Consider the following 16,857-nt stretch of genomic DNA (forward strand, 5'->3'; position numbering starts at 1 on the left):
TAGCACATTTAGTTTTTTTTGAAACGGAGGCAAAAATATTTGCCTCGTCGATTAATTAAGAAGAAGAGAATTGCCGAGTTAATTTACGGAAAACCGGGCGAAAACCGATACAGACTCCCAAATGCGGACTAATCACAAACAACAACCGCAACCCTCAACACTTGAAGGACACAATGAAACTCCTGACAAGCACACTAACGAAAACTGAACACCCTCCATCATGAAACCACAGACGCCTTTCGGATGGCGCCACACTTCTTGTTTTTCTTCTTCTTTGGTTTCTCCTTACTTGGCATCTTCTTTGCAAGGTCACTTGTCTTGCTAGATGTCGGCTGTTGAGCCACCCATTTGTCAAGAAAATCGTAAAACTCATTGAATTTCTTTGTGTCGTTGTCGTCAACCAAGGGGCTCGTAGGAGCAGGCACCAACCAACCGGCAGCATCAACAACATCGACCCGAGGAACCACCGACATAACATCCTCCACCACAGGAACCAGCGACACAATCGACTTCGACACCTTTAGTTGCTCACATGATAGAGATGAAACATGTTACTTACACAACGTCGTCGACGAGTCCACCTCCAATCGCTCCAAGGACAAAGGCAAAGCAAGGTTCGAACATATATCCCGAAGCTCGGGCATGAGTTGCAACACCGGAGCCGCAAGCCCGACGATGGACTCGCCCACAGCGGGAGGCAACACAATGGAAGAAGCAGACACCGATGGTGAATTTTCCCGAACACGAGGAGAGAAACAACCATAGGGCTCTGTCCCCCGGTCCTCCGTGGAGTCAACAACTGTCACACCAAGAGGTTGTAGCGTGGCCTGCAACATAGCCGGCACAAGGGAGAGCCTACTCAAAGCAGCCTCTGCCCGCTCCAGGAAGATCTCAATTCGTGCCTGTCAGCCTTGAAGCAACTCAGTCTGATCAGCAAGGGCGGTCTGGAGCACCATAGAAGATGGGGTTTTCGGGCTAGCAGAAGCAGAAACCACGGATGCCCAAGACCCACGGCGAAGCGCAGTGAAGGGGAGCGTGGATTTCATTTGGCCCTCTCTTGAAGGAGGAGGTGGACGACGTTGGGTGGCAAGGCGAGAGACGGGCGGGACGACATGACATGCCAATGAACTGAGAGGACACCATGGGTTACTGCAGTTGCGCGCACGATGACCGTTCTCCAAGCAACGAGAGCATCGGAAGGGATCTCTGCAAACCGCAGCACGGTGGCCACGGATGAGGCATCTGCAGCAGCGACCGTGAAGCCAAGCGGGGATTGGCCGGGGAGCTAGAGCCAAGGCCGGCGACGCCGACCGACGCCGGCCCTCCACTTTCACCCATCCTAGCTCCGAAGATACCTCAGGGGCAGTAGCAACAACAGCAGCAGCCTTATCGCTCACCCCGCCGGAGCATCTGGCAGCCAATGGCGTCAGCGGGGCGAGCTCCTCGTCATCGTCAATGCTGCAGACTTCATCAGCGAGGGAAGCCCACGACACGGCCAGCGGCGGCTGCGAGGCCCGCACAACAGCGTCGGGAGCGAGCACCTCCTTGGAGCTCTGAGAGCCCAGCTGCGCCGGAGGAAGCGCTGAAGGCAGAGAGGGCTCCTCCCCGACATAGGAGACTAGTACTTTGTCCAATTAAGTCTAACTACTCTACCTTGCACAATAAATGAAAAGTTAAAATTAATCAAAGTGAGACGTCGTGAAATGATTTGGAAGATTGATCATCGTCCTTGAGCTTCATCAAAGTGATGTGATCGGCCAAGCAGATGATTTTCTAACCCTGACTATCAATTCCCCTACTACCTCTTCGGTAACCCGACAGGAATTACACAACCTATGGCCCTTCTGATGCAGAAAAGAAAAAGAGACATACATAAAAGAAGATCATCAATTTTGAAAAATAGATATAAGCTAGAAACTATTAGAAAACATTATGATCCTAGCTAAAAGATAAGGCTGCGTAGTATGATTTATTTTTGAAGTTTATGTAGACAAAGAAGAGAGACCAACACTCCCGGGCTCCACATTAGAAAGTGCGCAGGCGAGCTAATAGGTGGCCTGAAAAAAAATACTTCTTCTTTAAGATTTGAAATTGGCAAGGGCAGATGCATCCCGGACAGCCAAGAGAAATTCCATTTGGCGACCGTTCAAATGCGCACTGCATTCTCGTACTGTCGTCGCCGTCGTCTGTCTCTTCACTGTCGTGCTCTGGAGCCAGAGCAGCAGTCCAGATCGTACTAAGTTAAGGTCCTGAGGCCCTTCTCCGAACCCACACGCTGTCTGCAGCACTATTTGACCACACAACTGATGATAGACAGGTTGCAGCACTATTTGCCCACACAACTGATGATAGACAGGTTACATACGACGGACAGCGAATCTCCGTGAGACCAATTTTGTGGGCGTTCTCATCGACGAACGCAGAGCCACATGACATGCTACATGATTAACTTGCTCGTTTTTTGGACGTACGTACATGGTCCCGATGACAACGCGCGTGGGATCGTGCAGGTTTCGTTGCCTTGACTCTTCTCTTCTCTTCTCTTCTCTTCTCGTACGCACACACTGTTTGTCTGCACCACATGATGATGCGTACATAGACATGGAGGACAGGCCAGTGTTCGTGACTGTGATAATCACAGGCCACAGCTAGAAGACAAGCTAATTAAGGTTGGTTGTGAGTCCCAGTCTCAGAATTGCCCTCTCCCATGGAGACATGTATTACTCCCTCCGATCCAAAATAAAGGTCGTGGTTGTAGTATAAATTTGATGAAGTATTTTTTATTGGTTTTAAAAGGGATTGTTAATTTTCAGAAACTAGGATTTCATCCAGCTTTCCAGATAAAGAAACATCACCGATACAACCACGAATCCAAGTTTAACCAAGTAATCTCTGTGTAAAAAGCTTAGTTATTTCTGGTGTTCATCGTACTGCCGTGATTGAAGATGAATAAATCGGAAGTTTTCCAGAAAAAAAACATGTAATCTCTATCGCTATATACACTAGTTAAAAAGAATGTAAGGTATCATGTTTTACTTTCCTTCTCACTACCCTTTCGTTCAACCATCCTCATATGATAATCAATCATCTTAATTTACTTATTTTCTGAACCAATTCCATTTTAATTTACTTTTCAAATTTCTCATCAAAATATAAGGCCTAGGTAAATCACGGTCGCGACTTAGTAAACATTTATTTACACAATTACCTTCATATGGGCAGTTAAATCACAACCTCACAAACTAGAATATTTATATTCTGTTGCAACGCATGGGCATTGTCCTAGTGAAAATAAATAGGTCCGTTGGAACCGGGTGTTGGCTGTGTGCATCTTATTTCTTTGCGAAAAGGCCAAAAAGTTAAGTAGCACATACGCTTATAGAAACACCCTTTCAGAATTTGAAAAAACCATTCAAATATTTGAGGGTACCAAAGTCTTTCTCCTCTTGCATCCACTGCTAGCGCTCCGTGAGCAAAGCTCATTGCCGCCTCTAGGCCCCTGTCTCAGTGCAAATAATTTCATGATGTTTTTTTATTCGTGAGAAACCATGCAAGTGCTTGGTGGTCCATGGGTCTGTTGTAATTTGTATTACCTCTAGTATTCTTTGTAGTGCCAGGTACACTTGACTTAGTTGCATGGTTTCTCACACATAAAAAAACATCATGAAATTATTTGCACAGTTGATCATCGTCCTTGATCTTCATCAAAGTGGTGTGATCAGCCAAGCAAGTGATTTTCCAACCTGACTATCAATTCCCCGGCTACCTCTTGGTACCCTGACAAGAATTGCACGCCGTACAGCCAATTAGGTGCAAACAAAAGAGACAAACATAAAAGATCATAAAATTTGGGAAATTAATATATGCTAGAAACTATTAGAAAACGTTATGTTTATAAAAGATAAGGTTACATAGTATGATTTATTTTTGAAGAAAAATCGAAAAGACCCTCGGATCTATTAGCCACAGATCAAGCAGTGAGGTCTCACCCGTAAAAAAAGATAGATATTACAACTAAGTCCCTAGGGTGCATCACTCCTCCAATCTCCTGGATGGGCCGATGGTGCGCCACCGCAGCCGCTCCAATAGCCTCCCCACTGCTAGATTCGGGCGAGCATTCTAGTCTAACGCACACTGTCAAACATTTCGGAGATGAAGTCATAGTCGCCCGATTCGAAGTCCAAGAGTTGAGAGCCTCGAGGCTGACCAAGCCAACGTAGAAGCACCAGAAGATGGCACACCGTCACTGCTCCATACGACGAAAACAAAAAAGCCAACCACAAAGCTTGCACAAACTCTCGAAGCTTCCCGGTGATGCTGCATAAGCCGCTGTCAGGACGTGGACGAAACTCGAGGACAAAACAGCCAACGGTACTGCTGTGGCCGCTGCCTTCACAGCAACACCAGGCCCAGAATCCACTGGTCCTTCAGCGCTGAAGCCCGGTGCCGTCGTTGAGGTGGAGCAAGGATTGGGTGGACATTATTTTCATACGCGTCGAGACTGCTGCACCAACAACGGCACCGCCTTAGACGCAAGCCCACACCCTATTTTCACACTGGACAGCCAGATCCGAGGTTACCCCTCCCCACCCTTCCGCCGTCGGAGCGCCCGGGAGGGGAGTTTAATTAGAAATCATGAGAGAGCAACAACTCATCGCCGTTTTTTTGCGGGTGAAACGAGTATATATTAATTAATGAATGTGGCTACACTCGTTTTCACAAATCTTGCATAAATCATCTGGCCCTGAACCAAACCAAATAGCTGTGCGCTGCAAACCACGCCCCAGCTGCGCCATGCAATGTGCGGCAGCATTGCATGATCTCCCTACATGCACAAATCTGTGCCTTCGGACTCCATGCACCAGGCTGTTTATCTCCGCCACCAGTCCAGCAACGGACGAGCGACTAGTGCCCAAGCAATTAAGCTGCTCTACCCCTTCCTTGCAATCCATTTCCATGATCAAGTCGTTGTTAGTGTGTGCAAGTGCTAGGGGTATTCCTTCTAGGCATGCAGCTAGCTCCGCCTGTAAAGGAGACCAGCTCATCCCTGAGTACCATTCCAGCTCCACCTGTGCTCTCTCCATGCATGCAGGATCCATCTACGTTCAGTTTCGCCCAGCCCGGTGGTGGTCTCATCCATCTCGCCTTCAGTGCGTGTCCATGCATCGTACTCGGCCCTGCTTTGGCTGGATGGTTTGCTGCATGTATCACCATCTTGCCTTTTGTGATGTCGCCCTTGTGTGTCATCGCCTTTACATTAAAAATGCACATGCGAGCTAACACGTGTCATAGAAAAAAAAAACTTCTTAACGATTTGAAATTGGCAAGTGCATGCATCTGGAACAGCCAAGAGAAATTCCATTTGTCGACCGTTCGAATGTGCACAGACTCGTACTGTCATCGCCGTCGTCTGTCTCTTCACTGTCGTGTTCTAGATCGCACGTTAAGGTCCTGAAGCCTTCTCTTCTCTCCGGTCCAATCTACAGGACTATTGCCTACACAACCAATGATGGACAAGTTACGTACGACGGACACCGAATCGCATCTATTTATATATTAAAAGTAATTGACGGGATACCCAGAAAAAAGACAAATAAGCAAGAAATTACCACAAAAATCAGAAACATCTAGCCGTTAATTTGGTGGACCCGTCACTTAAAAGATATAACTAACAGACTAGATCTAAAAGCGGCTTATATAAAAAAAAAGAGAAAACGTAATTTGGTGGACCCATTGTTTAACCAACAGACTAGATCTATGTGCGATTAATCTAAAAAATTAAACCATTAAAAGTAATTGACGGGATACCCAGAAAAAAGACAAATAAGCAAGAAATTACCACAAAAATCAGAAAAATCTAGCCGTTAATTTTGTGGACCCATCACTTAAAAGATATAACTAACAGACTAGATCTAAAAGCGGCTTATCTAAAAAAAAAAGAGAAAACGTAATTTGGTGGACCCATTGTTTAACCAACAGACTAGATCTATGTGCGATTAATCTAAAAAATTAAACCATAACGTGCATGGGACGTGGGCAGAAAAAATTAACGTACGTGGGACATGGGCACATACCAAACAATATGCACGCATGAGAAATCAATCAAAAAAACAAGCTAACGTACATGGGACATGGGCAGAAAAAATTAATGTGGGTGGGATATGGGCTCATGCCAACCAATATGCATGCATGAGAGATTAATCTAACAAAAACAATCTATCTACGTGTGCATGGATGCAATACGCATACATGAGCGGTCCATTTAAAAAAAAGCTAGCGTACATACCTTGCAATATACATGCATTAATGGATTTTTTGGAAGAAGAAAACCTGCACACATGTCCATTGATATATGCATGCATCACATGCTATACCTAAACTATGAGAACATCAACTTAAAAAAACTATCCACGTATATATCTCTAAACGCATATGCTTCAAACTCTATCCGTGCACTTTTTATGTCAGGCCATGGTTGCCAAGTTGCCAACATGATGTCGCCCCAAGTGTACATCTCATTGGCAACATGGCCAACAACCTCGCCCTGTTCATCAACCACGGTGAGTCCAATTACCTGAAGAGGTTCTCAGCCTACAGGCAACGGACCAGGACCAAGTCAGGAGTGTTGCATGACCGCTTTGATCTGGGTCAGAGCGATAACAAAATACATATGAAAACAAGACCAATCAAAGTACCATGCTAACCGTCAGGTAGGATATATGCAGATAAGATGTGTGTTAATTACTTCCTATTGACTATTCAAGCATAGTGAAAGTAATCCATATTTGACGAGCATTTTGCCGCCATGCATGCACACATGGTTTACATCTTTGTTATGTAAGTTTGACTAGCCAAACGTGATTACATTTCTTTAAAAAAACAATCTGCAATTCAAGTTAAATATATCTATAAACGTCAGTCCTTTCATCACACTCATTTCAATATAAAAAAAATCCTGGAGAATCTGACAAACTTAAGCATGGCACGCCCAAATAATATACTATAATAATTTTTAAAATGGGTTCTAACTATCTTGGAACTAGGAATGCTAAAATTAACTTTCAAAGTTGTAATGTACGTAATAGTGCGGACAATGCTTTTGTCCGGAAGTAGTGTCCACACTATCTTGGAGGATGTTTTTTCCCTATAAATTGTGGGCACTGTTATAGTAGCAAACTTCGCTTATGACATAATATAAGCCATTATTTGTCCCGCTTAGTGCACGAGCCTTAACTTACCTAAATCAAATGATCATGGAAACAAATATATAACAAGACACTACATATAGTATATAAATGCATTCTATTTTTTTATACAAGATTAGAAAAAGTTACAGTAAAAAACAGAAAAATAGTAATTAATATGTAAATCTTACACAATATTTACGAATATTCTTATGCCTACATGGATGCAATGAGATCTATTCAATTAACGCTTGAAGAAATTATATTACAATGCAACGTTGGTAAAAATGATGTAAAAAATATCTAAATATAATACGCACAACACGACCGATCAGAAAATATACAACGACAACGTCATGCATAACTACAAGCTAAATGATAAATGGACGACATATATACTTTTATATGTAAATAGAATACCATGGCTCCGGTGTTTCTTTACACATATCAAATAATAAGATCTCATTATTAAACTTTCAAAATTCTAGCCAGCGCAACGAGCGGGACACTTTGTTAGTTGTGAGAATAATCTTGTGGACGTTCTCATCCACGAACGCAGAGCCACTTATTAACACGGTACTCCGTCCGTCCGAAAATACTCGTTATCAAAATGAATAAAAGGGGATGTATCTAGATGTATATTAGTTCTAGATACATCCCTTTTTATCCATTTTGATGACAAGTATTTTCGGACGGAGGGAGTACATGATTAACTTGCTGCTGCTACTGCTGCAGATGTGACGACCTCCGACATACAGTACGTAGGTACGTGCTCCCGATGACAATTCAACCCCGCGCGTTTCACCCGTGCGATCATGCGGGCTGTGGTTGCCTTGACTCCTCTCTTCTCTTCTCGTACACACCGTCTCAGGGAGGACCGGCTAGTGTCAGTGATTGTGATAATCACATGTCACAGTTACAAGACAAGCTAAGGTTGGTTGTGAGTCCCAGTCTCGGAATTGCTCTGTCACCTGGAGACATGTACAATTTGTATTCTGTTTGGTGTTAATAGGGATAGGTATTTTTCGGAAACTAGAGTTTGGTCCAGCTTTCTTGGAAAAGCAGACCGTGTGCATCTTTTTCTTTTCCGAAAAGGCCACCTATATTAAGTAGCACAAACCCTTACAAGATCACTCGTAAAATTAAAAACTACATCCAACCCTTCAGGGCACCAAAGTCTTCTTCGTCATGTATCCACCAGCCACACGTTTTGAACAAAGCTCGTTGCCGCAGCGGATCAAACTTGTTTAAACGAGGGAACATGTAAAAGCAATGAACAGGAGGTCATCGATATAAACCAGAAGACGTCGATCTTCGTGATGTACATCTTAACCATGCAGAGACCTGATGTGTACTTATTGTACGTATCTCCTAGATGCAATATTATGAGTCAATAAAGGCGCCCTTTATGCAAAACTACTCCAGGATAGCATGATGGTATGTAATATAACATAGGAGATGTTAGTATCGAACAGGAGGACTTTTCTTAACGGAACCCGTAAGAGTATTGTGGAAATTAAATCTAGCAAAAGTGCATGACTATCCATTCTCCACATCTGCAGGCTATAAACAGGAATTAAAAAAAATCCACCATCAACTATATCAGCCAGCAAACTCCTATCAACAAAATTACATGTTTCAGAAGTACCTTTTGAGATACATATATGCATATGATTTATAAACATCGTATCTGCATATTTTTAAAGTTGATGAAAGTAATAAAGAGAAGTTGTAAAACAAATAAAACTCGAGCTTGGCTAGCACAAAACCCAGTTGGCGTTATTTCTTAAATAAGGTAGCTGCAAGTCCCAGTCTCAGAACTGCCCTTTCCCCGGAGACATATGTACTATTTGTATTTGGTGTTAATATGGCTCCACAATTGGATTAGGGATTCATAATTCACCATCGACTAGATCGTCAGCAGAACACATGGCAGATCACCGGACATAAAGAAATATATAGATAACAAAATTCTTGAAAACACATAAAATAAATCAACAACTGATAAAAATTGCATTCCAACAGATTTGCAGGCCTGATTGTCTACCGGACAAAAATATAAACAGAAAGAGACAGACATAAACTGAAAGGCTATAAGTGTTTAGAAAACGATAAAAATATATTAGATTATAATTTCCAGCAAAATTAAAACTTATCACATTTTTATAATATGAAATTAATGATTAAAAGAAAAATAAAGTTCAACAAAATGCACAATTAATCTAAGAAAATTAAGAAAAAACTGAAAATACTTTAGGAACAATCACGTTTTTAATTCCCTAGTTAGTAAAGCAATGAATATCATGCTACCTAAAAGAAAAATGAGCAGATTGGTACAATATAATCTTGGAAACTCTATCCCCACCTATGATAGTCTACTTAAAACTGATCTTTTTTTTCCTTTTGCAATACTAGATATAGAATTCATTCCACGGATGCAACTTGTACGATGTATGATATGATCTTTGCCACAGGTAGATAGTCTATTCCATAAACACCTGTGGATAACGACGATTCTGTTTTTTAGACTAATTTGCAGTTTATGCCGAAGACTGTAATTACTATAGCAGCTTTGCCCGTGTAATTCAGCAATAAATTTTTCTTTCTGTCTTTGTTGTTGCATTGATGAAATGAAGCGAAATTATTGAAATGAAGAACCTGCAGCAATAAACGAAAAGCTGACAGTACAAACCAAACAACAAGAACTTACTCGTAGCATTATCAACAATAACCACTAGCCTGACAATACACTGTCCTGCAAAATACAATTCATTAAACATATGAAAACTACAAAATTACTTCCAAAATAAGAATTCTCGCATCGTTTTCAAGCACCAAGCCATCTCTTTGGACAACCTGTTTCACTTGATTATTAAGCAGAATCTGCCGCAGTCTAGTTCATCAGAATTTTGGTTGTTTCAAAGGGAAATGAACCGGGCCTTGAGCCTGATTAGGATGAGCATTTTCCTTTTTTTCGCCTTTTCGGTGATGGTGAACCTGCCCGGCTCGTTAATCATTGTGTATAATTTTATTTCAGAAGAAAAGATTTCTCACAACAAAACAAACCCTAGGTAATAGAATAAAAAAACTTAGTTCATAGAACAACAAGTTGGCAATACAGAACATATTAATGTTTGAATGACAGAATGGTAAGATGGGGTCAAAGCTGGGCACACAATTGTATAGCCAGGCATGTATACAACATAAACATAAAACTTTTGTGCAATTCCAAGGATTATTTGCATGGTACACCATAATGGAAAATACAGAGGTTTTGTTTTACATAATGATAACTACACACATTACATTAGTGATGCAACCATCGATTGCTTCTTTGTTTCTGCACACATGCAAGTGAACCCAACGTAGCGCCAAAAACATGTAACATACACTAGTTCCAGATACATTTTATTGATACATAAATGAGAAAACACGTATTAAATCTATTTAATTGGATCATATATAGAGATGTGCAGCCAATCGTGGTGTAGCTTGCAGAACAAGGGGTTCAGCTAGTGCAAGGCCCGCATTGCGTTCTTTGAGACTGATACTCTTAACGCCGGGAAGCTTTGTCCAAGTGAATGCCTGCAACATCCTTGCGAACAACATCATTGTCATAGAGGTACCAAGTGAAATCCCAGGACAACCCCTCCTCCCACTGCTAAATGAAATGAAACGTAGGCCTGGATCAGTGAGAAGTACATTCGCAGTGTTCAAATGCCTCTCAGGCTGAAACTCCAGTGGTTCAGTCCAGATCTTGGGATTGCGGCCAAGTCCAAGCCGGCTTAAAAGTATGTGGCTATCCTTGGGGATGGTGTAGCCAGCAATAGTTGTGTCCGCCATGGCGACATGGGGTACGTTAAGAGCATGGTATGGGTGTAAGCGGAAGGCCTCCCGGATGCATGATTTGAGATAGTTTAGCTGAGGAATGTCAAACTCCTGCACCAGTCTATCTTTACCGATGACAGCATCGAGTTCCTCGGTTGCTTTTTGCATGATCTCTGGCATGTTCATCATCTCAGCGAGTGCCCACTCAACCGCATTAGATGGGTTATCGACTGCTGCGAACATCATTTCCTACATCCATAGATTTGAGAATAAATAAAGTAATCAATATAACGCAACAGAAAAGGTCAATACACGGATAAAATGGATCGAAGAACAATGAATGAACTTTTTATTAAGATGAGATACTAACCGCTGTTTGTGCTCTAATGTCTTCTAGGGAAAGCATTGGTTGTCCATCCTCATCTTTAAGATGAACTAGGACATCTAGAAAGTCTCGGGCCTCTTTCTTTTCACCCCCTTTCTCAAGAGTGGATGACCTTTCACGGATCCGCTCCTCTATTATAGGATCATGCAACCGGTTGATTGTTTGCATGGCATCCTTAGAAACCTTTTCATGGCCATCCAGGTCGAGGCCTATGAGCGCTGGGAAGTAGTCGGACACACAAAAGTTGTACAGATGGTTGAGGGCCATGAAGAGAGCGGCAACATGTGCCACCTCATCATGTCCAGGCCCACTAGTGGATGAAGCTGGTAGGTCACTGAAGTATCTTTTACCAAACACAAGCCTTCTTATCATGTTGCCAACGAAGTGTTGGGTTACATGACGGACGTTGACAATGTTGCCTGGACATGCCATGTCGCTGCAATGAGTTTTATTAATGTACCTCACAAGGTGGTCGTACTCCTCTTTCCGGAGGTGGTGGAGCTTTCGCTCCATGGACGAGGCGAGGATCTCAACAGTGAGGACGCGCCTCATCTTCTTCCACTGGTCTCCGTGCGGTGAGAAGATGGAGCCCTTGTACCCGAAGCTGAATATGCCCGAGGCGAAGGTGGTGGGACGGGAGGCAAAAACTTCATCATTTTTTCTTAGTACCTCAGAGGCTATCTGTGGACATGCTACAACAATGACATGAGTAGCTCCGAGACGGAGGCACATGATGTCTGTGTTCATCTCCTTGAGCAGGGCGTGGATCCATCGGAACACCGCCGGCTTGCTCAGAATCACCTGATGCATGTTACCGATGATGGGCAGCGCCGCAGGCCCTGGGGGCAGCCTGCCTCGTCGTCCCCATTGTTGCTGGGACAATAGCACTCTTTTATTTTTCAAGAGAAAATACACCAGCATGGTGGCCATGATAACCAGAGTACCAAGAGCCATATTGCATGAGCTCGTCGGGGTGCTATATGAAGTAGGATAGAAGGCAATTTGTGGAACTGATCCGTAATGGACAGATGTTTTAACAGTTGTGTTTGAAGACACTCTTGCTCTTGGTGCATCTTAGCTGGTTAGTTCTGCAGGTATTTATAGGACAGCCGGGCAGCCAGCATCCTTGACGTACATAATAATTATTTAATCAGTTAGTGACTCCTTTCATTGCCCCACGTGGCCACATATACTATTCATGTCGCCTCATGCAAGTTCAATGCATTCTGGAGGGTCCACATTCTTTTGGTTGGACAAATTGATAGAGAGCAAATTAAGTGAATGCTGGCCACTCACTTGGAGACGTTCTTCACTTGATCATCTCCATGAGCTCTTCCAATTGACATATTCAGGGAATGCTAGCTCACATGGAGTCTTTCGTTCATTCAGACTTTGCCGGTGAGAAGGAACCTTAAATGTTTTATGGAAATCCTTCTCATTTCAGAGTGTCATAGGCATATAAAGATTTACGATTCTCCGGCCTCTATCGATTGATGCACACAACGATCTATTATTGCAAATTTTCAACCTCGGAAGTAAGAGCATCTACAACTAAGTGCCTTGTATCCATCTTAAACGTTCGGACAGACAGTCTGGTCATTCACTAGTCAAGAAAAAGTGACTCGGTAGGGCTCCTGATACCGGCCCTAAACACCCGGGCTGACCGACACCCCTCATATCCTGTCCAATTCTAGGACGGGGATGGGGAGGTCTGGGCGCGCTTAGGCGCGTCTGCCACGTCGGATCCGACCCACACTGGCCCATCCCGACCCCACATATATTTATCCCCATTCGTTTGTCAAACCAAATGCTAGCCACTCCCCTCCGCCCCAAGCTCACTTTCGGCTATCTCTGGCCTTCTTTGGCATGGCGGGTAGCGGATCCGAGTCCTTCGTCACCCGATCTGTGAACTGTGACCTCATCCAAGTAGGGCTGGAGAAGGACATGTCGGTCCACTCCACCGCGCCGGCGAGGAGAACGCCTCACAACGGTCATACTCGATCCGGAGGGAATCCATAACGTCCTCCCAAATGGCGCTTGGATCCGGCGCGAGGCGCGTCACTAATCCCTCGCCTGAGGCGGTCCGCTTCGTCTGGCGTTTGAACACCGTAGAGACGTATGTGTGCCGATGACGAGGCCTTCCATGGCCCGTCCACGTCGGAGGCTAATATGGCTCGGCGTGCCGGCAGTGTGAGGCAGAAGGCACGGGAGGTGGAGGCAGCCCTCGCGACGGACGTCGGCGAGGCAGATTCATACTCGCCATGCACGTGGTGGCCTCCGACCATGACAAATCCTTCATTGACCTCACTTTGACCAGCGACGTGCAGCAGCTGACGGCCTCTGATGACGAAGAGTAGGACATGGGAGACGACAACGCCTCGAGTCCCATGAGCCGGTGCGAGTCCCATGTCCTACTCTACATTGCCGACCACTGCATCAATAGTCCGAGTGGCGCTGCCAGCCGCCGAACTAGGGCACGGCAGAGCCGGACAAGCTCCGCTTATGTTTAGGTTTCATGTGCATGTAATTGTATGGATTTGAGGATTACTAGCTAATTGAGGTATCTAGTTGTGGAAACGTCAATTTCATGTCTGACCGATCACTGTCTATGTAGTTTGAGGGATCAAATTTGTTGTATATGGTTGTAGATGCTCTAAATGTTATTTCCTTGGATCCAAAATAAATGTCACAACTTTGAACCAAGACTATGAAGTAGAGAAATTAAGAACACGGGCTAGCAGAACCCGACAGAAGAAAAATCCTGGAAGTATCATCACTAAAATGTGTTATTCATGGGATCCAACCGAGGCGACGGCTCCTAGCTGCCATCTCTTGGCCATGCCAAAATTTGGTACCGTGACGCCAGTTCGGTCTTGCGTTGGAATTTTGCACTGAGGCTGGCCGGGTTTCTATGGGTGTCCGTCGGCCCGTACGTTTGATGTCCGCGTTTCTGTGGGTGTCTGTCGACCCGTACGTTCACTGTCCGGATCTATTCTCATCCACAGCACATGATGCACGAGTGTCCGGATGCATTCTGTTCCACATACGCACTAGCTGCAGGCAACGGCTCATGCTAGCCTCAGTACTGTGCTTCCATGAGTATGCGGGAGATGTTGACGAGTTACCAATCGACGCTCAAACCATTGGTTGACTAGTTATTACACATGCATATTGTTCACTAATTGTCATCCATGCATAGCCATGTGATCCGTGATTGAAGGGCAAAGAATCAGAATCCAATTACCCTTTCTCCTATAGTACTGTCGATCATTCTGACCTCCACCTTCTAGAGTGAGCGTCACATAGCTAAAGTTTGTGGTATTTGATCCCGCAAAAATAATGTATGTATACTTTGGGAAAATTGTACTAGTGGCATGCGGACTAGAAGCCACGCCTCATGACTTGCGGCTTTGGCATGCCAGGGTCTCACGATGATATCAACATACTTCAGCGATCTCCATTTGTAAAGAGACTTTGCGATGGGCATTTCGAATGCTCCTACTTCGTTTGGGTATTGTTCATGAAGCTGCAAATATATGGGATTTTGAGATACTGTGGAAGATGATGGCTTGTTGTATGATCATGCATAACATAATGTAAAGGATGAGGCTGACAATGCTCGCCCTACCTCTCATATTTTATAGGCCCAAGGTACATGTTCGCCTCTTAAAAGAAGATCCAGAGCATGTTGTCAACTTTCATAGATGCATCAATAACTTCAACACTAATAAGCGCATGTGCAACTACTCGATGATCTTGTGAAGCATATTTGGATTCATGTAGGAAACCATTAGTTTTCTATTTGAACTTTATCCTCTGAATGATATTTATGTTTGAATTAACTATGCAGTTTTAATTTGAATTACTTCTTGTTGATTTTAAGGGATCGATAATTTTCAGAAACTAGGATTTCATCCAGCTTTTCAAATAAAGCAACATCACCAATACAATGACAAATCCATGTTTAACCAAGTAATCTCTATATCTACTAATTCAAAAGAATGTAAAGCTAAATGTTTCACTTTTCTTTCCACCACCACTGATGAGGCACGGACTAGCGAGATGCTAATTCGCGCGTGTAGATGGCCCGATCTTTCACGGCGATGCTTGATCAACAGTTCGTCCCCTGGTTCCTCCTCGCAACCTCAAGATAATTACTTGTGTATGAAAATACACAAACGAAAATAATGACCCCCTCGGATCAGCACGTAGGCGTCGATGTGATGATCAACCCTCCGTCGCTAGTAAATTTTCACGATGAAAAAATCACAGATAATACACAAGATATGGTCGCCCGTAACTCGGACGTTTTTCTATATATCTTATACTCCAAATAAAACTCAAATCTGATCTATCACGTACAAATCCCTTGGCTGTTATATAGCCAGACTCACGCACGCGCTTGGCCTAAGGCCCACAACACCTATACTAGTACAACTACACCTATACTAGTACAACTTGTTTCTCACGTTGATAGTTCACGTGAGTACAACTTGGGATTAACAAAAAGTTAAACCAGACCACCTAATAATAGGGAATCTAAACTGACTCGTCACTAGCAAACTAAATCAAATATTTGGTGGTATATCTCCAGTGCGTATCTGTCGAGGTGGCGTTCTGAACTTTGGCTCCACTTTGGCAGGTGCATAATCTTTGTTGATCTCCTTTGTCTTACCAAAGCGTACATGCATTACTTGGCAAGGTTGTTTCCTTTTATATAAATAAATCAAGAGGATATTGTTCCTTCGTGCTGGATCCGAACCTTCCGTGGATTCTTGATCCAAACAATCAGGACATGCTGCACCAGTACATCTTTTGCGACGCCAAATAACTTTGTGTTGTCGTGTAACTTCATATATATGTTTTGTAAGAGACATTGAATATTTGGGCGCGATACTAATCCCAGGCCCACATAACTCACGTGTTATTCCATCTCTATCTCTGTGTAGTCATTGTGGCCGTCTAGTCTGATTAATTGATTCACCTGACGTAGCACTATCATCTGAAAACATGCGTCGTGATTTCATGTCCGTATCATCCTCCCTTCCTTGAAGCGAAACCGTCTCGGTTTCAAGTCTATTTTTAACACGACCTTCTTCTCCGGAGCTTGTTGTTTTCTAGTGGTTGCACTATCCGCCATGGGATTTAGCACATGCTTCCTACCAAGATGCATGAATGTGTAGGTGTTAGATCTTCCGGCATGCACTGCATCATGATCGAACTGCCACGGTCTTCCCAATAACAACTGACAAGCATCCATCGGCATGACATCACAGTCTACCTTGTCAATATAATCTCCAACCGCAAAAGTTACACGTACCTTGTGCATAATCTTTAATTTACCAGAGTTGTATAGCCACAACACGTGGTGCAGTTGAGGGTGCTTCCACATAGACAAACCCAATTCTTTCACAAGATCTTTGCTAATGGCATTTGTAAAGCTACCACCATCAATTATCA

The 16,857-nt window shown here is 43.6% G+C and overlaps 1 protein-coding gene and 1 pseudogene across 1 annotated transcript; both read right to left on the reverse strand.

Moving 5' to 3' along the window:
* Positions 1-218: 218 nt before the first annotated feature.
* LOC147982908 (uncharacterized) lies at positions 219-1,046 on the reverse strand (annotated as a pseudogene).
* Positions 1,047-10,640: 9,594 nt separating this feature from the next.
* LOC147982909 (tyrosine N-monooxygenase-like) lies at positions 10,641-12,351 on the reverse strand. The gene is made up of 2 exons (XM_087539394.1): positions 11,383-12,351; positions 10,641-11,261 (listed from the first exon to the last, which is right to left on the reverse strand). Exons 1-2 carry the CDS (start codon positions 12,349-12,351, stop codon positions 10,641-10,643), a joined length of 1,590 nt encoding a protein of 529 aa, XP_087395520.1.
* Positions 12,352-16,857: the final 4,506 nt, after the last annotated feature.

The sequence above is a fragment of the Triticum urartu genome, chromosome 2A, assembly GCF_056163025.1.
Source record: "Triticum urartu cultivar PI428250 chromosome 2A, HENAU_Tu73, whole genome shotgun sequence".
NCBI classification, from domain to species: domain Eukaryota; kingdom Viridiplantae; phylum Streptophyta; class Magnoliopsida; order Poales; family Poaceae; genus Triticum; species Triticum urartu.